The 25,250-nt window shown below is 43.6% G+C and overlaps 1 protein-coding gene across 1 annotated transcript in view; it reads left to right on the top strand.

Moving 5' to 3' along the window:
- The window catches only part of GPLD1 (glycosylphosphatidylinositol specific phospholipase D1), a 127,621-nt gene that overhangs the window by 84,273 nt on the left and 18,098 nt on the right, over window positions 1–25,250 (top strand). The window contains exons 19-20 of the mRNA XM_077269978.1: window positions 1,288–1,378; window positions 2,387–2,480. Of these exons, the coding sequence (XP_077126093.1) occupies window positions 1,288–1,378; window positions 2,387–2,480 (185 nt within the window). The remainder of the gene's footprint in view (window positions 1–1,287; window positions 1,379–2,386; window positions 2,481–25,250) is intronic.

Below are 25,250 nucleotides of genomic sequence, written 5' to 3'. Positions count from 1 at the left end.
AGCTATCATGTGCCAGTGACGGCAGCACATTTCTATCGTGAGATATGTCACTTCTGTGGCATAAATTATGTTCAAATTGTTTAGCCGGCGCTGAGCTGCCCAGCAAACATGTGTGGACTAATAGTGTGCAGGGGCGTAACGGTCGTGATCGCAGGCGGTGCGAGTGTGACTGGGCCTATGGAATCGAGCCACTGACACCATTGCTGTTTTCAGCTGAATCTGCATCCTTGGATGCACAGTCAGCTGAAATGTATTGTGGCGCAAAGAATCGCCACCTCCCGACACCGGAATAGCTATGCATGCCGCCAGCGAATCAGGGGCCAGCAGCTGACGTCGATGTGCCAATCATCACCGTCATGCACCACTCAGCCCCCCACACAGGCTGTGGATCAGGAAAATGATGTTACTCGCTGTGGGAGCATGGACAGGTAAGTGGAATTTTTTTTATTTTTTTACAGGTGATGGGGATATTATTACAGAATGGGGCCAGGACTGGGGGGGGAAGGGAAACATTATTAAAGAATAGGGGCCAGGACGGGTCAACTACTAAAGGATACAGGACATTATTAAAGGATAGGGGCCAGGAAGGTAGACATTATTTTAGGGTAGAGGTCAGTATGTGGGACATTATTACTGATAGGGGCCAGGAAGGGGGCATTATTAAAGAATAGGGGCCAGAATGGGGGACATTATTACAGGATGGAGGATATTATTACAGGATAGGGGCCAGGAAAAGGGCCATAATTAAAGGATAAGGGCGAGGATGGGGACATTATTACAGGATAGAGGCCCGAATGGGGGGAAATTATTACAGGATAGGGGCCAGGAAGGGGGCCATTATTAAAAGGATAGGGTCCAGGATGGGGGACATTATTACAGGATAGAGGCCTGGACAGGGGGGAAATTATTACAGGATGGAGGGCATTAATACAGGATGTGGGCCAGGAAGAGGGCAATTATTGAAGGATAGAGTCCCGGAAGGGGGACATTACTACAGGATGGAGGACATTATTAGAGGATAGGGGAACAGATGAATGACATTATTATAAGGGCCTGTACATCTGACCAATATGTTGATGGAGGCCCAAGTCCAAATTTTGCATCAGGGCCCATAGGACGCTACCAATGCCAATGAATGTGTGCACTGATCGGTACACCACTAAATAAGATAATATATAATGATATAAAGGATTGTTTTATCAACTCAATAAACTTGGATGATTTTTTTCTGATTCTATGTTGGAGTTTTTGCATTCAATAACACAAAACTGATTTTACTTTTTATAGACATTACTGTGACATTCCACAAAGTTTAGGCAAAACATATGGATTCTACCCACTGAGTAAAAACATATCTTTTATTCTGCATGGGAGTGAAGTAAGTGCCCTTTCTGTATTATTATAACTAGTCATCTGTAAATGAAAATGAATTTCCTTTAATATAGTCATTCTCATGATCATGGTTTTAATAGAATATTCTGCTATCAAGTATTATGAATGACAGATTAAAATGATTTATCATAGATTATAAGAATTAAAAGGATTATTAAATGATGGATTTTAATGATATCGCAGATGAGATTTTATAAGCTTGTGTTCATGGATTGATCTCATTTGCTTCCAATTATAATTCCACAAATCAGTGTAAATTTCAGAGCATAGGTTTAAAATGTTGCAAGGTATGTGCCACCAAAATCTGTGAGCAGCATAATGTAAAGACAGAGACCCTGATTCCAGTCATGTGTCACTTACTGGACTGCTTGCTGTAGTTTTGGTAAAATGCTGCTCTCAGATAGGGTAGCAAAATCAGACAAATTCCCTTGAAGAGGTGCACCCTTCTTAATATGGTCAGTACACCTGGACTGCCCATTCATTGAAAACCAAAAACTTCAATAGTTATGAGCCTCCATAGATTTCCACTATATTGTACATGAATTCCTGCTGTAAGTTATAATGAATCCACTGGACTGCGGTGGCCAGTCACCTCTTGGTAAGCACTGCCGGCTTTCAGGAAAAGCATCGAGGATGCCTGAAAATGGGCAAAAAAGTCAATATTTCTGTGCAAGCCACCCTTTTTATGGCCCGTGGTCCTTCATAAATGCATTTGAGCTGAGGCCATGCATGCAGCCATATACAGTAAAAATACAATTCTCTCCTAAAAATAAATAAATCACTCTGTCACGTGCATGAAGTCAGATGTTTAACAATCAACTTCTAGGAGAATATGGGAATGGATAGGTGCGTAGTAGGGACAGGCTAGATGACACTGACCTGTAAACTAAGAAGTAATGGACCATACATCAAGAGTGTATGATATAATTAAAATGCTTCTGTGATTTATGTTCTTGTTTAAAACAAAATATTTTCAATGGTTAACGTTTTGTAGGACCAAAGTAAGATGGGCACATCATTTGCAAGTGGAACCATTGCTGTGAATGGAGAAATCAAACATGTGCTGATGATAAGTGCACCCACGCAAAGTATGTGAATGAATTGAGCTCTCCCTTTCAAATTAAGAGATAACAAAATGGAAATACATAATGTCCCTTAATAGGTCTCTTATGAATACTGGTCAATGTTTTAAATTTGGGTAAAACCAATAAGGCTACCACACCAGCTCCGCAGTGTGGTCTGTCCTCCAGCTTTGCCTGACTTAGGAACAGCATGTCTGCCTCTCTATAAACAGTGATACACTGCCAGGGACCAAAGATAGAGAAAAGAATTAGGTTCTGTGTATACAATGTTTTGAACAATTCGCCAGAGGTATTTGGAAAGAATTTATGACATGTGCCTCTGAAGTAAGGCACCGATATACAGTTGCGTGAAAAAGTGTTTGCCCCTTCCTGATTTCCTATTCGTTTGCATGTTTATCACACTTCAATGTTTCAGATCACCAAACAAATTTAAATATTGCACAAAGATAACACAAGTAATCACAAAATGCAGTTTATAAATTAAGGTTTTTATTATTAAGGGAAAGAAATCCAAACTTACAGAGCCCTGTGTGAAAAAGTAGTAGGCCCCTAAACCTAATAACTGTTTTGGCCACCCTTAGAAGGAACTACTACAATCAAGCAGTTGTGATAACTGGCACTGAGTCTTTTACAACGCTCTGGAGGAATTTTGACCCACTCATCTTGGCAGAATTGTTGTAATTCAGCCACATTGGAGGGTTTCTGAGCATAAACCGCCTTTTTAGGGTCATACTACTGCATCTCAATAGGATTAAGGTCAGGACTTTGACTAGGCCACTCTAAAGTCTTAATTTTGTTTTTCTTAAGCCATTCGGAGGTGGACTTGCTGGTGTGTTTTGGATAATTGTCCTACTGCACAACCCAAGTGTGCTTGAGCTCGAAGTCACGAACAAATGGCCGGATATTCTCCTTTAGGATTTTTTGCCAGACAGCAGAATTCATGGTTCCATTTACCACAGCAAGTCTTCCGGATACTGAAGCAGCAAAACAGCTCCAGACCATCACACTACCACCATATTTTACTGTTGGTATGATGTTCCTTTTCTGAAATGCTGTGTTACTTCTATACCAGATGTAATGGGACATACACCTTAAAAAAAACAACAACTTTTGTCTCGTCAGTCCACAGAGTATTCTCCCAAAAGTCTTGGGGATCATCAAGATGTTTTCTGGCAAAACTGAGAAAAGCCTTTGTGTTCTTATTGCTCAGCAGTGGTTTTCATCTTGGAACTCTGCCATGCAGGCCATTTTTGCTCAGTCTCTTTCTTATGGTAGAGCCATGAACACTGACCTTAACTGAGGCAAGTGAGGCCTGCAGTTCTTTGGATGCTTCTGTGGGGTCTTTTGTGACCTCTTGGATCAGTAAATTCTGAACTATTGGGGTAATTTTGGTCCTCCTGCCACTCCTGAGAAGATTCACCACTGTTCCATGTTTTCGCCATTTGTGGATAATGGCCCTCACTTGGGTTCAATGGAGTCCCAAAGCTTGAGAAATGGTTTTATAACCTTTCCCACATGGATAGATCTCAATTACTTTGTTTCTCATTTGTTTCAGAATTTATTTGGATCGTGGTATGTTGTCTAGCTTTTGAGGTTCTTTTGGTCTACTTCACTTTGTCAGGCATGTCCTATTTAAATGATTTCTTGATTGAGAACAGGTGTGGCAGTAAACAGGCCTGGGTGTGGCTAGGGAATGTAAAAAGAGTTCATCCATATCTTCAGTCTGTCCAGGTGGCTTATAGTAAACACCTCCTTTCTGTTCTTGTCTCCTTGAATTCTTACCCAGTTTCTACAGAGCTACCAGTCTCTAAAGCTTGGATCTCTGTGGAGATATACATTTTCCTAACATACATACATACAATGTACAAACATACAATGCAACACCTCCTGCCTTCTTGTTAATCCTGTTTCTAATAAATAAGTTGTAGCCTTCATGGTTTATCTTCCAAGCATGTGTATCATCCCACCAAGTTTCAGTGATGTCTATGACATCATATCTCTTTTCCTGTGTTAGAAGCTCCAATTCTCCTTGTTTGTTTCCCATGCTCTGTGCATTGGTATAGACACATTTTAGTTTGTAGTCGGTTTCTCTTGCTCCTCTATTTTCATTCAGAGTTTGTTGTTTTTTGTTCTTCCTCTCAACTTCTATTAGCTGGGTTCTTAAAAGAATTAATTAGCTGCAAATTTCTTCCTGGTTGTATATTTCCCATTCCATAATGCTCTAGTTTAAAGCTCTCCTGATGTGTAGCAAGGCGTCTACCAAATATGTGTTTAACTGTTTTCGTAAAATGCAACTCTCCATCATGCAGGTAATTCACTCCATGGTCAAGAAACCCAAAACGTTGCTCACAGCACCATCGATACAGCCAATTCTTCATTTCTAGAATCCTGTTTAATCTCCTTGGTCCATGTCCATCCATTGGGAGGATGGATGAGAAGACTACCTGCACTCCCAGTTCCTTCACTTTCCGGCCTAGGTCTTCAAAGTCTCTCCCTATAGTTTCCAGTTCTTTTCTTGCTGTGTAATTTGTTCCTACATGTATTAATAGGCATGGGTAGTCATCTTTAGCACTGAAAAGTCCTGATACCCTATCAGACACATCTTTGATTTGGGCACCTGGAAGACAGCACACTTCTCGTGAAGTAATGTCCAGTTGGCAGAGAGCGGTTTCTGTTCCTCTGAGTAGGGAATCCCCCACGACCATCACTCTCCTTTTCTTCTTTACCACAGCACTTCTTTTTCTCCCTTTAAGAGGCTTCTGATTTCTTTACTGGGGTGTTCTTTGTGGGCAAAGCACTTTTTTGATGTACATTTTCATAGTTGTCCTACATGAGAGCCTGGTAACAGTTCTTCAGCGGTATGGGTGCCGACTGTCTCCTTATCCTCCTGCTTCTTTGTGTCACATGCTTCCAATTTTCTTCTTTAAAAAAAGTTCTGTGTCAAATACAGTATGACCCTAAGACATTTTACGTGCTGCTTGTGAGTTATAGTTGAACTACCCAAGGAAAATGCAATATAAAGTATAAGTAGGTTAGTAGAGGGGGAAACAAGAGAAGTTCAATTTCGGAGAGATTTAATTTCAGCTAGAGAGAGGAAATGATCTTAGAGACAGCAGCCACGCAATCCCTGGTGTGTTGTATTAGGATCAGGGTGAAGTCAGGAGAAGATGTGTATAACTGGGTGTCATCAGCATATAGATGGTACTGGAAACCAAATCTGCTGATGGCTTGTCCAATAGGGGCAAAGTAGATAGAGTAGAGGGCCTAGGATTGAACCTTGAGGAACCCCTACAGTAAGAGAAAAAAGAGAGGAAGATGAGCTGACAAATGAAACAGTGAAAGGAGCGGTCAGAGCAGTAGGAAGAGAACCAAGAAATTGCAGTTTCTTTGAAGCCTATAGAGAGGAACATAGTGAGAATGAGCTGGTGGTCCACAGTGTCAAATGCTGTAGAGAAATCCTGGAGAATCAGCAGGGAGTAGTGGCCAACAGATTTAGTTGTTAATAGATGATTAGAGACTTTAGTGAGGGCAGTTTCATTAGAGTGCAAACAGCAGAAACCAGATTATAAAGGGTCAAAAATAGAGTAATCTGAGAGATAGTGGATCAGTCGAGAGTGGACCAAGCGTTCCAAGATTTCGGAGATGAAGGGGAGATTAGAGACAGGTCTGTAGTTAGCAGAGCAGCTCAGGTCCAAGGATGTTTCTTTTAGTAGAGGGGTTATGGATGGCATGTTTAAATGAGGAAGGAAAGATACCAAATGAAAGAAAGGTTAAATATTTTAGATAGGTAGTGTAGTGACAACTGGAAGAGAGACTGAAGGAGATGTAAAGGAATAGAGCCTCAGATGCAGGTTGTAGTGCGATAAAAAGCAAAGAGCCTGTTAACTTCCTCTTCTTTTACAGGTTCAAAGGTGGAAAGTGAATTCAAGGTGCGGGAGGGAAGGGAATCCAAGCCCTGGGGGAATTGAGCTAAAATGTCTTGACGAATATGGTTGATATTTTCTTGGAAGTGGCAGATCATAAATGCTTAGGTTGGTGATGAGTCCTGTACAAAACAGCTCAGAGAAGTCTTCTGATGAAAGTGGTTTTCTCTATTGAATCCTGCCACACGTAGAGCACTGGTGGAGAATACGTGTTAGCAGCATGTGCCAGGGTCACTGCCATCTGTGTTGGGTATCTCTGTGTGTAGGGGGAGCTGCTTCATACAGGGCAATGTCTTACTGTAATGTGACAATGTGAAGTCAGGACAGGAGAAAGAAGAGATTGGCGCTAAGGATGGCAGTAGATTGTCCAAAAGGTGCTGGGTATTGATGGCATGTAGATCCCTGTATGTTTGGTAAGTGGGGGTATGCAGAGTGGGCTTAGTAGCAAAGCCACAAAAGAGGACTAAAAATCCTTCAAAAATTCAAAAATACAGCTGAAAAAGGGCAGCACCGCTTACCTGCCCAGGTCTCTGAACAAAAGCACTACAGGATGCAGCCAACCCATATACAAAGATGTTGCAAAACCCAGGTGCAAAATACTAAATAGACAGCCACTCACAACCTACCATTTCATGGAGTTAGTGACTGCTTGGTATACATTTGCACAATAAAGGCCTGTATAGGGTGCTGTTCACAACGTGCTGGGCTTGGCTGCATCCTGAAAAATAAAGTGCACAAAATACATACAAATATGTGAGGTACTGGTCCATATTTTGGCCAAGATATGCAAGCTTCCAACCCTACATCAAGGGTCCTCACGCTTGGGTCTTGTATACAGGGGTGTTCTCATGGGATGCATTGAGAGAGTGCGGGCCAGCCCGCCTAAGCGAATAGTAGCGGCATGACTAATAGGCTGAGAACCAGACACTATGCATTACCTGCATGTGAACAGCGCCCTAAACAGGCCTCTATTGTGCAAATTTATACTAAGCAGTCACCCCCTCCATGAACTGGTAGGTTGGCTGTCTATTTAGTATTTTGCACCTGTGTTTTGCAACATCTTTGCTACATGGGCTGGCTGCATCCTGTAGTGCATTTGTTCAGAGACCCAGGCAGGTAAGCGGTGCTGCCCTTTTTCAGCTGTATTTTTGAATTTTTGGAGGATTTTCAGCTGTATGCTGAGTGGCGCAACATTATTGACAGAGAAAGAAAAAGGGTTGTGGTCAGAGTATGGGAGAGGGGAGTTAGTCATACACTGAGCAGAGTCGGGAGAAGACAGGTCTACCGTATTCCTTGTCTTCATGCATAAGAGCGTTGTGGAAAAAACAGCAGCTAGGACAATGAAGCAAAGAGATATGGTCAAATAAATAATGCACTGTTAAAGAATTAGTATATTTGTTTGAATGTCTGGCATACCTTACCTGTCACCTTCCCTGTCCAACTGCTGAGCACTTCAAAAGATATCGCACACTAATACATGTGCACCCAACACGTGTGCCTCCCCTAGACCTCCCTTAGACCACAGCTAAATATATGGAAAAGAATCTGCTAAGATCAAGGACCATTTTATCTAGCTAAACAATTTATCAAATAACTCGAGACCAGAACAGGCAATACTATGCAAGATAATTAAACACTCAAGCTTTACAGAAAAAATATAAAACATCAAGTGATTGAAATCACTTTGAACACTTACAAACAGACATAAGAACAGTTGGTATATACCAAACATGAATCTTCAAATAACAAGGGGAGATGTTTACACTTACTAGATGTTAACACATCAGAATCAGTGAGTATATACCAAACGTGAATCTTGGCTCAATATCAATTGGCACTACGGGGTCGATTAACTCCTTCAGCCCGAAGCCTATTTTCACCTTCCCGACTAGGCCAATTTATTGAATTCTGACCACTGTCACTTTCTAAGGTCATAACTCTGGAACGCTTTAAAAGATCCCACTGATTCTGAGACTGGTTTTACGTGACATATTGTAAAGATAGTGGTAAAATTTCTTTGATATGACTTGCATTTATTTGTGAAAAAAATCAGAAATGGGGTGAAAATTTAACAATTTTCAAACTTTTAATTTTTATGCCCTTCCTTAACCCCTTAAGCCCCAAGGGTGGTTTGCACGTTAATGACCGGGCCAATTTTTACAATTCTGACCACTGTCCCTTTATGAGGTTATAACTCTGGAACGCTTCAACGGATCTTGGCGATTCTAACATTGTTTTCTCGTGACATATTGTACTTCATGATAGTGGTAACATTTCTTCGATATAACTTGCGTTTATTTGCGAAAAAAAAAAGAAATTTGGCGAAAATTTAGAAAATTTTGCAATTTTCCAACTTTGAATTTTTATGCCCTTAAATCACAGAGATATGTCACACAAAATAATTAATAAGTAACATTTCCCACATGTCTACTTTACATCAGCACAATTTTGGAACCAAAATTTTTTTTTCTTAGGGAGTTATAAGGGTTAAAAGTTGACCAGCAATTTCTCATTTTTACAACACCAATATTTTTTAGGGACCACATCACATTTGAAGTCATTTTGAGGGGTCTATATGATAGAAAATAACCAAGTGTGACACCATTCTAAAAACTGCACCCCTCAAGGTGCTCAAAACCACATTCAAGAAGTTTATTAACCCTTCAGATGTTTTACAGGAATTTTTGGAATGTTTTAAAAAAAAATGAACATTTAACTTTTTTTCACAAAAAATTTAATTCAGCTCCATTTTGTTTTATTTTACCAAGGGTAACAGGAGAAAATGGACCCCAAAAGTTGTTGTACAATTTGTCCTGAGTACGCTTATACCCCATATGTGGGGGTAAACCACTGTTTGGGTGCATGGCAGAGCTCGGAAGGGAAGGAGCGCCGTTTGACTTTTCAATTGACTGGAATTGAGATGGGATGCCATGTTGCGTTTAGAGAGCTTCTGATGTGCTTATACATTGAAACCCCCCACAAGTGACACCATTTTGGAAAGTAGACCCCCTAAGGAACTTATCTGTTGTGAATTAGACTTTTTGGCTCCCTCTTGTGGTCACTAGTGATATGACTCTGGGATTGTCTTTCTTCAGTTTGGCACTCACCTGGGTCGTTAGTCCAGGGGTGTCGCTATATAAACTTCCTGGATCCTTAGTCCAGTGCCTGGCATCGTTGTAATCAGATCCTTCTGTTGCTCTGGTCTGCTGGTCCTGGTTTTTGCAAAATTAAGCTAAGTCTTGCTTCTTTGTTTTTTGGGTTATTTGCTTTGCTTCTATTTTTGTCCAGCTTGTACTAAATGTGAGTTCTGACCTTGCTGGAAGCTCTAGGGGGCTGGTGTTCTCCCCCCGGCCGTTAGTCGGTTCGGGGGTTCTTGAATATCCAGCGTGGATATTTTAATAGGGTTTTTGCTGACCATATAAGTCATCTTTCTATATTCTGCTATTAGCTAGTGGGCCTCTCTTTGCTAAATACCTAGCTCATTCTTATGTTTGTCTTTTCCTCTTACCTCACCGTTATTATTTGTTGGGGGCTTGTATCCAACTTTTGGGGTCTTTTCTCTGGAGGCAAGAAAGGTCTTTCTTTTCCCTTCTAGGGTTAGTTAGTTCTCCGGCTGGCGCGAGACGTCTAGAACCAACGTAGGCACGTTCCCCGGCTACTGCTATTTGTGGTGCTAGGATTAGATATATGGTCAGCCCAGTTACCACTGCCCTATGAGCTGTTTTTTTGTGTTTGCAGACTTGGTATTTATTCCTGAGACCCTCTGCCATTGGGGTCATAACAGTATGCCAGGCCAACATTGAATGTTTAATGCATTGCAGAAGTGGGATAATAAGAAAGGAAATTCTGAGGTTTTTTTTTTTTTTTTTTCCTCTCTTCCTCCCCTTTACCTCTGAGTGGCTTGAGCTTGCTGCAGACATGAATGTCCAGACCTTGATTACAAGTGTGGACCAGCTTGCTGCTCGTGTGCAAAGCATACAAGATTTTGTTACCAGTAGTTCTATGTCTGAACCTAAAATACCTATTCCTGAACTGTTTTCTGGAGACCGATTTAAGTTTAGGAATTTCAGGGATAATTGTAAATTGTTTCTATCTCTGAGACCCCGTTCATCTGGAGACTCAGCTCAGCAAGTTAAAATTGTTATCTCTTTTTTACGGGGCGACCCTCAGGATTGGGCTTTCTCGCTAGCGCCAGGAGATCCGGCATTGGCAAATATTGATGCGTTTTTTCTGGCGCTCGGATTGCTTTACGAGGAACCCAATCTTGAGGTTCAGGCAGAAAAAGCCTTGCTGGCTATTTCTCAGGGCCAGGATGAAGCTGAAGTGTATTGCCAAAAATTTCAGAAATGGTCCGTGCTTACTCAGTGGAATGAGTGTGCTCTGGCCGCAAATTTCAGAAATGGCCTTTCTGAAGCCATTAAGAATGTGATGGTGAGTTTCTCCATTCCTACAAGTCTGAATGATTCCATGGCGCTGGCTATTCAAATTGACCGGCGTTTGCGGGAGCGCAAAACCGCTAATCCTCTGGTAGTGTTGTCTAAACAAGCACCTGATTTGATGCAATGTGATAGAATTCAGACCAGAAATGAGCGGAAAAATCATAGACGTCAGAATGGGTTGTGTTTTTACTGTGGAGATTCTACACATGTTATATCAGCATGCTCTAAACGCCTAACAAGGGTTGTTAGTCCTGTCGCCATTGGTAATTTGCAACCTAAATTTATTTTGTCTGTGACTTTAATTTGCTCATTGTCCTCTTACCCTGTTATGGCGTTTGTGGATTCAGGTGCTGCCCTGAGTCTTATGGATCTGTCATTTGCCAAGCGCTGTGGTTTTGTTCTTGAGCCGTTGGTTAATCCTATCCCTCTGAGGGGTATTGATGCTACGCCATTGGCGGAAAATAAACCGCAGTTTTGGACACAGGTAACCATGTGCATGACTCCTGAACATCGGGAGGTGATTCGTTTTCTTGTTCTGCATAAAATGCATGATTTGGTCATTTTGGGTTTGCCATGGTTACAGACTCATAATCCAGTCTTGGATTGGAAGGCAATGTCTGTGTCAAGTTGGGGCTGTCAGGGTATTCATGGTGATTCCCCGCCGGTGTCTATTGCTTCCTCTACTCCTTCGGAAGTTCCTGAGTATTTGTCTGATTATCAGGATGTGTTCAGCGAGTCCAGGTCCAGTGCTCTGCCTCCTCATAGGGACTGTGACTGTGCCATAGATTTGATTCCAGGTAGCAAATTTCCTAAGGGAAGACTATTTAATCTGTCTGTACCTGAGCATACCGCAATGCGTTCGTATATCAAGGAATCTCTGGAGAAGGGGCATATCCGTCCTTCCTCTTCCCCTCTTGGTGCGGGATTCTTTTTTGTGGCCAAGAAGGACGGATCTTTGAGACCTTGTATTGACTATCGGCTTTTGAATAAAATCACTGTTAAATTTCAATATCCTTTGCCTCTGTTGTCAGACTTGTTTGCCCGAATTAAAGGTGCCAAGTGGTTCACCAAGATAGATCTTCGTGGTGCGTACAACCTTGTGCGCATTAAGCGAGGAGATGAATGGAAAACCGCATTTAATACGCCCGAAGGTCATTTTGAGTACTTGGTGATGCCTTTTGGGCTCTCTAATGCTCCTTCAGTGTTTCAGTCCTTTATGCATGATATTTTCCGGAAGTATCTGGATAAATTTATGATCGTTTATCTGGATGATATTCTGTTTTTTTCTGATGACTGGGACTCGCATGTAGAGCAGGTCAGGATGGTGTTTCAGGTTTTGCGTGAGAATGCTTTATTTGTTAAGGGCTCAAAGTGTCTCTTTGGAGTACAGAAGGTTCCCTTTTTGGGGTTTATTTTTTCCCCTTCTGCGGTGGAGATGGACCCAGTCAAGGTCCGAGCTATTCATGATTGGACTCAACCCACGTCAGTTAAGAGTCTTCAGAAGTTCTTGGGTTTTGCTAACTTCTACCGTCGTTTTATTGCTAATTTTTCTAGCATTGTTAAACCTTTGACGGATATGACCAAGAAAGGTTCTGATGTTGCTAACTGGGCTCCTGCAGCCGTGGAGGCTTTCCAGGAGTTGAAGCGCCGGTTTACTTCGGCGCCTGTTTTGTGCCAGCCTGATGTCTCACTTCCCTTTCAGGTTGAAGTGGATGCTTCTGAGATTGGGGCAGGGGCCGTTTTGTCGCAGAGAGGCCCTGGTTGCTCTGTGATGAGACCTTGTGCCTTTTTCTCGAGGAAGTTTTCGCCTGCTGAGGGGAATTATGATGTTGGCAATCGGGAGTTGTTGGCCATGAAGTGGGCATTTGAGGAGTGGCGTCATTGACTCGAGGGTGCTAAGCATCGTGTGGTGGTCTTGACTGATCACAAAAATTTGATGTATCTCGAGTCTGCTAAATGCCTGAATCCTAGACAGGCCCGCTGGTCATTGTTTTTCTCCCGTTTTGACTTTGTGGTCTCGTATTTACCAGGTTCAAGGAATGTGAAGGCTGATGCTCTTTCAAGGAGCTTTGTGCCTGACTCTCCGGGAGTCGCAGAACCGGTTGGTATTCTTAAAGAGGGAGTTATCTTGTCAGCCATTTCTCCGGATTTGCGACGTGTGTTGCAGAGATTTCAGGCTGGTAGACCTGACTCTTGTCCACCTGACAGACTGTTTGTTCCTGATAAGTGGACCAGCAGAGTCATTTCCGAGGTTCATTCCTCAGTGTTGGCAGGGCATCCGGGAATTTTTGGCACCAGAGATCTGGTGGCTAGGTCCTTTTGGTGGCCTTCCTTGTCACGGGATGTGCGGTCGTTTGTGCAGTCCTGTGGGACTTGTGCTCGAGCTAAGCCTTGCTGTTCTCGTGCCAGCGGGTTGCTCTTGCCCTTGCCTGTCCCGAAGAGGCCTTGGACACACATTTCCATGGATTTCATTTCAGATCTCCCGGTGTCTCAGGGCATGTCTGTCATCTGGGTGGTGTGTGATCGCTTTTCTAAGATGGTCCATTTGGTGCCTTTGCCTAAGCTGCCTTGCTCTTCCGATCTGGTTCCTGTGTTCTTTCAGAATGTGGTTCGTTTACACGGCATTCCTGAGAATATTGTGTCTGACAGAGGATCCCAGTTTGTTTCCAGGTTCTGGCGATCCTTTTGTGCTAGGATGGGCATTGAGTTGTCGTTTTCGTCTGCCTTTCAGCCTCAGACTAATGGACAAACGGAGCGAACTAATCAGACTCTGGAGGCTTATTTGAGGTGTTTCGTTTCTGCGGATCAGGATGATTGGGTGACCTTCTTGCCGTTGGCTGAGTTTGCCCTTAATAATCGGGCTAGTTCCGCTACATTGCTTTCGCCATTTTTCTGCAACTCTGGTTTCCATCCTCGTTTTTCCTCGGGACATGTGGAGCCTTCTGACTGTCCTGGGGTAGATTCTGTGGTGGATAGGTTGCAGCAGATCTGGAATCATGTGGTGGACAACTTAAAGTTGTCACAAGAGAAGGCTCAGCGTTTTGCCAACTGCCGCCGCGGTGTGGGTCCCCGACTTCGTGTTGGGGATTTGGTATGGCTGTCTTCTCGATTTGTTCCTATGAAGGTCTCCTCTCCTAAATTTAAGCCTCGCTTCATCGGTCCTTACAAGATATTGGAAATCCTTAATCCTGTGTCCTTTCGCTTGGATCTTCCGGTGTCGTTTGCCATTCACAACGTGTTCCATAGGTTTTTGTTGCGGCGGTACGTTGTACCTGTGGTTCCTTCTGTTGAGCCTCCTGCTCCGGTGTTGGTTGAGGGCGAGTTGTAGTACGTGGTGGAGAGGATCTTGGATTCTCGTCTCTCCAGGCGGAGGCTTCAGTATCTGGTCAAGTGGAAGGGCTATGGTCAGGAGGATAATTCCTGGGTGGTTGCCTCTGATGTGCATGCGGCCGATTTAGTTCGTGCCTTTCACGCTGCTCATCCTGATCGTCCTGGTGGTCTTGGTGAGGGTTCGGTGACCCCTCCTTAAGGGGGGGGTACTGTTGTGAATTAGACTTTTTGGCTCCCTCTTGTGGTCACTAGTGATATGACTCTGGGATTGTCTTTCTTCAGTTTGGCACTCACCTGGGTCGTTAGTCCAGGGGTGTCGCTATATAAACTTCCTGGATCCTTAGTCCAGTGCCTGGCATCGTTGTAATCAGATCCTTCTGTTGCTCTGGTCTGCTGGTCCTGGTTTTTGCAAAATTAAGCTAAGTCTTGCTTCTTTGTTTGTTGGGTTATTTGCTTTGCTTCTATTTTTGTCCAGCTTGTACTAAATGTGAGTTCTGACCTTGCTGGAAGCTCTAGGGGGCTGGTGTTCTCCCCCCGGCCGTTAGTCGGTTCGGGGGTTCTTGAATATCCAGCGTGGATATTTTAATAGGGTTTTTGCTGACCATATAAGTCATCTTTCTATATTCTGCTATTAGCTAGTGGGCCTCTCTTTGCTAAATACCTAGCTCATTCTTATGTTTGTCTTTTCCTCTTACCTCACCGTTATTATTTGTTGGGGGCTTGTATCCAACTTTTGGGGTCTTTTCTCTGGAGGCAAGAAAGGTCTTTCTTTTCCCTTCTAGGGTTAGTTAGTTCTCCGGCTGGCGCGAGACGTCTAGAACCAACGTAGGCACGTTCCCCGGCTACTGCTATTTGTGGTGCTAGGATTAGATATATGGTCAGCCCAGTTACCACTGCCCTATGAGCTGTTTTTTTGTGTTTGCAGACTTGGTATTTATTCCTGAGACCCTCTGCCATTGAGGTCATAACACTTATCTAGATGTGTTTTGACAGCTTTGAACCTCGAGGTCATTTCTCCCTGAGGTCATTCATCCTTTTGTTCATAGCCTTTTCACTAGGCACTGCTCCTAATAGCCAGTTTCCTACTCCACACTGATGAGGGGCAAATACCCCGAATCAGCTGTCTGTGGATGGATACCATGTTTTGGCATAGGTGGTTTTCCTTTATTGGATGCTGCCCTTCCCATGGTTGTTCCTTTCCGGTGAAAGACCTGCCTATTCATTGCTTGCATTGAGAAACACGTGATGGTGTCTACGCGGCTTTTCTACATGCATTTACATATTTCCCTTTAGGGATGGGGGCAGTGTTCTGGATCACTGCGTTGAGAAACACGTGATGGTGTCTCCGCAGTGTTGGATGTTTTGATCTCCCTGAGGTCATTCATCCTTATGTTTACATTTTGGAAAGTAGACCCCCTAAGGAACTTATCTAGATGTGTGGTGAGCACTTTAACCCAAGTGCTTCACAGAAGTTTATAATGCAGAGCCGTAAAAATAAAAAATCATATTTTTTTCATAAATATGATCTTTTTGCCCCCAATTTTTTATTTTCCCAAGGGTAAGAGAAGAAATTGGACCCCAAAAGTTGTTGTGCCATTTGTTCTGAGTACGTCAATACCCCATGTGTTGGGGTAAACCACTGTTTGGGCGCATGGCAGAGCTCGGAAGGGAAGGAGCGCCATTTGACTTTTCAATGCAAAATTGACAGGAATTGAGATGGGACGCCATGTTGCGTATGGCGAGCCCCTGATAATTGAAACCCCCCACAAGTCACACCATTTTGGAAAGTAGACCCCCTAAGGAACTTTTCTAGATGTGTGGTGAGCACTTTGACCCACCAATTGCTTCACAGAAGTTTATAATGCAGAGCCGTCAAAATAAAAAATCATATTTTTTCACAAATATGATCTTTTCGCCCCCAATATTTTATTTTCCCAAGAGTAAGAGACAAAATTGGACCCCAAAAGTTGTTGTGCCATTTGTCCTGAGTACGCCGATACCCCATATGTGGGGGTAAACCACTGTTTGGGCAAATGGCAGAGCTTGGAAGGGAAGGAGCACCATTTGACTTTTCAAAGCAATATTGACTGGAATTGAGATGGGACACCATGTCACGTTTGGAGAGCCCCTGATGTGCCTAAACATTGAAACCCCCCACAAATGACACAATTTTGGAAAGTAGACCCCCTACGGAACTTATCTAGATGTGTTTTGACAGCCCAGGTATTTCACTACAGTTTATAAAGCAGAGCCGTGAAAATAAAAAATCATTTTTTTCCCACAAAAATTATTTTTTAGCCCCCTGTTTTGTATTTTTCCAAGGGTAACAGGAGAAATTGGACCGCACAAGTTTTTGTCCAATTTGTCCTGAGTACGCTGATACCCCATATGTGGGGGGGAACCACCGTTTGGGCGCATGGCAGAGCTCGGAAGGGAAGGAGCGCCATTTGGAATGCAGACTTAGATGGATTGGTCTGCAGGCGTCACGTTGCATTTGCAGAGCCCCTGATGCACCTAAAGAGTAAAAATCCCCCACAAGTGACCCCATATTGGAAATTAAACACCCCAAGGAACTTATCTAGATGGGTTGTGAGAACTTTGAACCTCCAATTGTTTCACTACAGTTTATAACGCAGAGTGGTGAAAATAAAAATAAATTTTTTTCCCACAAAAATGTTTTTTTAGCCCCCCAAATTTTTATTTTCCCAATTGTAACAAGAGAAATTGGACCCAAATAGTTGTTGTCCAATTTGTCCTGAGTATGCTGATACCCCATATGTTGGGGTAAACCCCTGTTATGGCGCACGGGAGAGCTCGGAAGGGAAGGAGCACTGTTTTACTTTTTCAATGCAGAATTGGCTGGAATTGAGATCGGACGCCATGTCGCGTTTGGAGAGCCCTGATGTGCCTAAACAGTGGAAACCACCAATTCTAACTGAAACCCTATCCCAAACACACCCCTAACCCTAATCCCAACACTAACCCTAACCACACCCCTAACCATGACACACCCCTAACCCTAATCCCAACCGTAAATGTAATCCAAACCCTAACTTTAGCCCCAACCCTAACTTTAGCCCAAACCCTAACCCTAACTTTAGCCCCAACCCTAACTGTAGCCCTAACCTTAACTTTAGCCCCAACCCTAACTTTAGCCCCAGCCCTAACTTTAGCCCCAGCCTTAACTGTAGCCCTAACCCTAATTGTAGCCCTAACCCTAGCCCCAACCCTAACCCTAGCCCCACCCCTAACCCCACCCTTAACCCCAACCCTAACCCTAGCCCTAACCCTAGTCCTAATGGGAAAATTTAAATAAATACATTTTTTTTTTTTTTTTTTTTCCCTAACTAAGGGGGTGATGAAGAGGGGTTTCATTTACTTTTATAGCGGGTTTTTTAGCGGATTTCTATGATTGACAGCTGTCACACATTAAAAGACGCTTTTTATTGCGTCATCACAATTATTTATTTGCGTTACCACATTTTGAGACCTATAATTTTTCCATATTTTGGTCCACAGAGTCATGTGAGGTCTTGTTTTTTGGGGGACGAGTTGACGTTTTTATTGGTACCATTTTTGGGCACGTGACATTTTTTGATCGCTTTTTATTCCGATTTTTGTGAGGCAGAATGACCAAAAACCAGCTATTCATGAATTTTTTTTTTGGGGGGGGCGTTTATACCTTTCCACGTTTGGTAAAATGGGTAAAGCAGTTTTATTCTTCGGGTCAGTATGATTACAGCGATACCTCATTTACATAATGTTTTTATGTTTTGGCGCTTTTATACGATAAAAACTATTTTATAGAAAAAATTATTATTTTTGCATCGCTTTATTCTGAGGACTATAACATTTATTTTTTTGCTGATGATGCTGTATGGTGGCTCATTTTTTGCGGGACAAGATGACGTTTTCAGCGGTACCATGGTTATTTATATCCGTCTTTTTGATTGCGTGTTATTCCACTTTTTGTTCAGCGGTATGATAATAAAGCGTTGTTTTTGCCTCATTTTTTTTACGGTGTTCACTGAAGGGGTTAACTAGTGGGACAGTTTTATAGGTCGGGTCATTACGGACGCGGCGATACTAAATATGTGTACTTTTATTGTTTTGTTTTTTTTATTTAAAGAAATGTATTTATCGGAACAATATATATTTTTTTTTCTTTATTTAGGATTTTTTTTTTTTTTTTACACATTTAAAATTTTTTTTAAAAACTTTTTTACTTTGTCCCAGGGGGGACATCACTGTATAGTGACAGATCGTTTTGCAGAGCACTGTGTCAGATCAGCGATCTGACGTGCCCTGCTCCTGGCTTACCAGCAGAGCAGGCGCTGGTAAGCCACCTCCCTGCAGGACCTGGAAGTAGCCACGCGGCCATTTTGGATCCGGGGCCTGCAGGGAGGAGAAACTCGGTACAAGGTGAGCACATCGCCTTGTACCGATCGTCTCAGGGAAGCACGCAGGGAGGGGGCTTCCCTGTACCGCAGGAACACTGCGATCATGTTTGATCACAGTGTGCCGGGGGTTAATGTGCCGACAGCAGTCCGTGACCGCTCCTGGCGCATAGTGCCGGATGTCAGCTGTGATAGTCAGCTGACACCCGGCCACGCTCCCCCCGTGAGCGTGGCCGATCGCATATGACGTACTATCCCGTCACTGGGAATTAAGTCCCAGGTCACCTTGACGGGATAGTACGTCATATGGGATTAAGGGGTTAAATCAGAGTCATGTCACACAAAATAGTTAATAAATAACATTTCCCATATGTCTACTTTACATCAGTACGATTATTAAAACATAAAAAATAGGAAATTATAAGGATTAAAAGTTGACCAGCAATTTCTAATTTTTGCAATGAAATTTACAAAACCATTTTTTTAGGGACCACCTCAATTTGAAATGACTTTCAGGTACCTATATGACTGAAAATACCCCAAAGTGATACCATTCTAAAAACTGCACCCCTCAAGGTGCTCAAAACCACATTTAAGATTATTAACCCTTCAAGTGCTTCACAGGAATTAATGGAATGTGGAATGAAAAAATAAACATGTAACTTTGTTTCACAAAAATGTTCCTTTAGACCCATTTTTTTATTGCCACAAGGGTAACAGGAGAAAATAGACCATAAAATGTGTTGTGCAATTTCTCTTGAGCGTGCTGATACGCCATATGTGGGGTAAAACTACTGATTGGGTGCACGGCAGACCTCGGAAGGGAAGGAGCGTCAATTGACTTTTTGCATGTAAAATGTGTTGGAATAATTAGCAGACGCCATGTTGCGTTTGGAGAGCCTCTGATGTGCCTGAGCTCTCATCACTACAGGAATGCCAAACACGTGGGCGCTATATGTAGTTTAGACACACTTGGAGGGGGCATTTGGATTTGGAAGCACAGACTTTGCTGAATTTCTTCTGAGGGCAAGGAGTCACTTCACTTTTCCAGAGTCTTTGTGCTACCTATAATGTGGATGCACCCTATATTTCTGTTTACAGATGATGGGAACTTGCTTTTTTGTGAATTGAGCTAAAGCTTTTATTGGTGACATTTTACATACAAGTGTGTTATGATTCTTAGTGGCTGAGGATCACGAATAGACCAGCAAGTGAATAAACTAAGGACAAGCTCTAGGGAGATGGTAACTGGACTGATCGCAAATCTGAACCTATCCAAAACAACTAGAGGTAGCCGGTGAACGTGCCTAAAAAATTCCTAGACGTCTCGAGCCAGCCTGAGGAACTAGCTACCCCTAAAGAGAAAGAAAGACCTCGCTTGCCTCCAGAGAAATAATCCCCAAAGATATAGAAGCCCCCAACAAATATTAACGGTGAATTAAGAAGAAGGCACATACGTAGGGATGAAATCAGATTCAGCAAAAGAGGCCCACTAGTACTAGAAAGCAGAAAATAGAGCAGGGGTCTATGCGATCAATAAAAAACCCTTACAAAATATCCATCCTGAGATTTCAAGAACCCACGCACCAACTAATGGTGTGTGGGGAGAAACTCAGTCCACTAGAGCATCCAGCAAGCGAGGGAGTCACATTTTAGCAAGCTGGACAAGAAAACATGATAAACACTGCTGATCAAAAAATGAGCAAACAAAACTTAGCTTGTCCTGATGGACTGGGAGCAGGGTAGTCAGAAGGAATCTGAGTAGCACTGATTACATCGACAGCCGGCAACAAGTGGAAGTAAAACAGAGCTATATAGGAACCTCCCAGAGGATAACGAACCAGCTGATAGCCAGAGACCAGCAGGATAACAAACAAAGCCACCAGGGGGAGCCCAAAGCAAAAGTCACACCATACCACCAGTGACCACAAGAGGGAGCCCAAAAACAGAGTTCACAACAGTACCCCCCCCTTAAGGAGGGGTCACCGAACCCTCATGAAAACCCCCAGGGCGATCAGGATGAGCCACATGGAAGGCACGAACCAAATCGGCCGCATGAACATCAGAGGCGACAACCCAAGAATTATCCTCCTGACCATAGCCCTTCCACTTGACCAAATACTGGAGCCTCCGTCTAGAAACACGAGAATCCAAGATCTTCTCCACCACGTATTCCAATTCTCCTTCAACCAGCACCGGGGCAGGAGGCTCAACCGGAGGAACCACAGGTACCACATACCTCCACAACAACAAGCGATGGAACACATTATGAATAGCAAATGATGCCGGGAGGTCCAGACGGAATGACACAGGGCCAAGGACTTCCAGAATCTTATAAGGACCGATAAACCGAGGCTTGAACTTAGGAGAGGAGACCTTCATAGGAACGAAGCGAGAAGACAACCACACCAAGTCGCCAACGCGAAGTCGGGGACCCACACAGTGACGGTGGTTGGCAAAGAGCTGAGCCTTCTCTTGTGACAACTTCAAATTGTCCACCACATGATTCCAAATCTGATGCAACCTATCCACCACAACATCCACTCCAGGACAGTCAGAAGGCTCCACCTGACCCGAGGAAAAACGAGGATGAAACCCCGAATTACAAAAAAAAGGAGAAACCAAAGTAGCAGAACTAGCCCGATTATTAAGGGCAAACTCGGCCAACGGTAAAAAAGTAACCCAGTCGTCCTGGTCAGCAGAAACAAAACATCTTAAATAAGTCTCCAAGGTCTGATTAGTTCGCTCGGTTTGGCCATTCGTCTGAGGATGGAAGGCCGACGAAAAAGACAATTCAATGCCCAACTTAGCACAAAAGGTCCGCCAAAATCTAGACACAAACTGGGATCCTCTGTCAGAAACAATGTTCTCAGGAATCCCGTGCAAACGAACCACATTTTGAAAAAACAGTGGAACCAACTCGGAGGAGGAAGGCAACTTAGGCAAGGGCACCAAATGGACCATCTTAGAAAAACGATCACACACCACCCAGATGACAGACATTCTCTGAGAGACAGGGAGATCTGAAATAAAATCCATGGAAATGTGCATCCAAGGCCTCTTCGGGACAGGCAAAGGTAACAGCAAACCACTGGCACGAGAACAGCAAGGCTTCGCCCGAGCACAAATTCCACAAGACTGCACAAAGGAACGCACATCCCGCGACAAGGAAGGCCACCAAAAAGACCTGGCCACCAAGTCTCTGGTACCAAATATTCCAGGATGGCCCGCCAACACCGAAGAATGAACCTCGGAGATGACTCTGTTGGTCCATCTATCCGGGACAAACGGTCTCTCCGGTGGACAGCAGTCAGGTCTATCCGCCTGAAACTCTTGCAGCAGACGTCGCAAATCTGGGGAGATGGCAGACAAAATCACCCCTTCTCTAAGGATACCAGCTGGCTCTGAATCTCCAGGAGAGTCAGGCACAAAACTCCTAGAAAGAGCATCAGCCTTCACATTCTTTGAACCCGGCAGGTACGAGACCATGAAATCAAAACGAGAGAAAAACAACGACCAACGAGCCTGTCTGGGATTCAGCCGCTTGGCCGACTCGAGATAAATCAAATTCTTGTGGTCAGTCAAGACCACCACACGATGTTTAGCTCCCTCAAGCCAATGTCGCCACTCCTCAAATGCCCACTTCATAGCCAACAGCTCCCGATTACCGACATCATAATTCCGCTCGGCAGGCGAAAACTTTCTTGAAAAGAAAGCACATGGCTTCATCACAGAGCCATCGGGGCTTCTCTGCGACAAAACAGCCCCCGCTCCAATCTCGGAAGCATCAACCTCCACCTGGAAGGGAAGTGAGACATCTGGCTGACATAAGACCGGAGCCGAAGAAAACCGACGCTTCAGCTCCCGAAAGGCCTCCACAGCCGCAGAAGACCAATTAGTCACATCAGAACCCTTCTTGGTCAAATCCGTCAAAGGCTTAACAACGCCAGAAAAATTAGCTATGAAGCGACGGTAAAAATTAGCAAAACCCAAGAACTTCTGAAGACTCTTAACAGATGTAGGCTGCGTCCAGTCATGAATAGCCTGAACCTTGACTGGGTCCATCTCAATAGTAGAAGGAGAAAAAATGAAACCCAAAAAAGAAATCTTCTGGACTCCAAAAAGACATTTTGAGCCCTTCACAAATAAAGCATTGTCACGTAGGACCTGAAAGACCATCCTGACCTGCTTAACATGAGACTCCCAATCATCCGAAAAAAACAGAATATCATCCAGATACACAATCATAAACTTATCCAGATATTCACGGAAGATGTCATGCATAAAGGACTGAAAGACTGAAGGAGCATTAGAAAGTCCAAAAGGCATCACCAAGTACTCAAAATGGCCTTCAGGCGTATTAAATGCAGTTTTCCATTCATCACCCTGTTTTATACGCACAAGGTTATACGCACCACGAAGATCTATCTTGGTGAACCAACTAGACCCCCTAATGCGAGCAAACAAATCAGTTAACAATGGCAAAGGATACTGAAATTTGAACGTGATTTTATTCAAAAGGCGATAATCAATACAGGGTCTCAGGGAACCATCCTTTTTAGCCACAAAAAAGAATCCTGCACCAAGAGGGGATGAGGACGGGCGAATATGTCCCTTCTCTAAAGACTCCTTTATATAACTCCGCATGGCAGCATGCTCCGGCACAGATAAATTGAAAAGTCGTCCCTTAGGAAACTTACTACCAGGAATCAAATTTATTGCACAATCACAGTCCCTATGAGGAGGTAGAGAATTGAGTTTGGGCTCCTCAAATACATCCTGGTAGTCTGACAAAAACGTAGGGACTTCAGAAGGAGTGGACGAAGCAATTGACACCACAGGAGCGTCACCATGAATTCCCTGACAACCCCAACTTGACACCGACATAGCTTTCCAATCCAGGACTGGATTATGAGTCTGCAACCATGGTAGACCCAACACGACGACATCATGCAAATTATGCAGTACAAGAAAGCGAATCACCTCCTGATGAACAGGAGTCATGCACATGGTCACTTGTGTCCAGTACTGAGGTCTATTCGTAGCCAATGGTGTAGAATCAATTCCCCTTAGTGGAATAGGGAATTTTAAAGGCTCCAAATCAAAACCACAGCGCCTGGCAAATGACCAATCCATCAGACTCAGGGCGGCACCTGAATCTACAAAAGCATTAACTGGGTAAGATGACAGGGAACAAATCAGGGTAACAGACAAAATGAACTTAGGCTGTAAAGTACCAATGGTGACAGATTTATCAACCTTTTTTTTGCACTTAGAGCATGCTGAGATAACATGAGCTGAGTCACCACAGTAAAAGCACAACCCATTTTGCCGTCTATAATTTTGCCGTTCACTTCTGGTCAGAATTCTGTCACATTGCATAGATTCAGGTGTCTGTTCAGAAGACACCGCCAAATGGTGCACAGGTTTGCGCTCCCGCAAACGCCGATCAATCTGAATGGCCAGAGTCATTGACTCATTCAGACCTGCAGGCGTAGGGAACCCCACCATGACATTCTTAATGGCTTCAGAAAGACCTTCTCTGAAATTTGCAGCCAGGGCACACTCATTCCACTGAGTAAGCACCGACCATTTCCGAAATTTCTGGCAGTACACCTCTGCTTCATCTTGCCCCTGCGAGAGGGCCAATAACGTTTTTTCAGCCTGGTTCTCAAGATTAGGTTCCTCATAGAGCAATCCAAGGGCTAGAAAAAACGCATCTACACTAAGCAATGCAGGATCCCCTGGCGCCAATGCGAAGGCCCAATCTTGGGGGTCACCACGCAAAAAGGAAATGATAATCTTAACTTGCTGAACGGCATCACCAGAGGAACGAGGTTTCAAAGAAAGAAACAACTTACAATTGTTCCTAAAATTCAGGAACCTAGATCTATCTCCAGAAAACAACTCCGGAATAGGTATTCTAGGCTCTGACATAGGACTATGAACAACAAAATCCTGAATACTTTGAACCCTAGCAGCAAGATGATCCAGACTGGAAGCCAAGCTCTGGACATCCATGTCAGCAGCTGAACTCAGAGCCACACCAAGATTAAGAGGAGGAGAGAAGCTAGCCACAGCAGCTAGACACACGGCAAAAAAAAAAAAAAAAAAAAATTCTCAAGGCTTCTTTTCTCCTGCTTCTGCCATGCAATTAACACTTTACTGGCCGGCTGTACTGTTATGATCCTTAGTGGTTGAGGATCACGAATAGACCAGCAAGTGAATAAACTAAGGACAAGCTCTAGGGAGATGGTAACTGGACTGATCGCAAATCTGAACCTATCCAAAACAACTAGAGGTAGCCGGTGAACGTGCCTAAAAAATTCCTAGACGTCTCGAGCCAGCCTGAGGAACTAGCTACCCCTAAAGAGAAAGAAAGACCTCGCTTGCCTCCAGAGAAATAATCCCCAAAGATATAGAAGCCCCCAACAAATATTAACGGTGAATTAAGAAGAAGGCACATACGTAGGGATGAAATCAGATTCAGCAAAAGAGGCCCACTAGTACTAGAAAGCAGAAAATAGAGCAGGGGTCTATGCGATCAATAAAAAACCCTTACAAAATATCTATCCTGAGAATTCAAGAACCCATGCACCAACTAATGGTGTGTGGGGAGAAACTCAGTCCACTAGAGCATCCAGCAAGCGAGGGAGTCACATTTTAGCAAGCTGGACAAGAAAACAT

Source organism: Ranitomeya variabilis, chromosome 6 (genome assembly GCF_051348905.1).
Source record: "Ranitomeya variabilis isolate aRanVar5 chromosome 6, aRanVar5.hap1, whole genome shotgun sequence".
In the NCBI taxonomy this organism is placed as follows: Eukaryota; Metazoa; Chordata; class Amphibia; order Anura; family Dendrobatidae; genus Ranitomeya; species Ranitomeya variabilis.
This window is presented reverse-complemented; position numbering and strand designations above follow the sequence as displayed.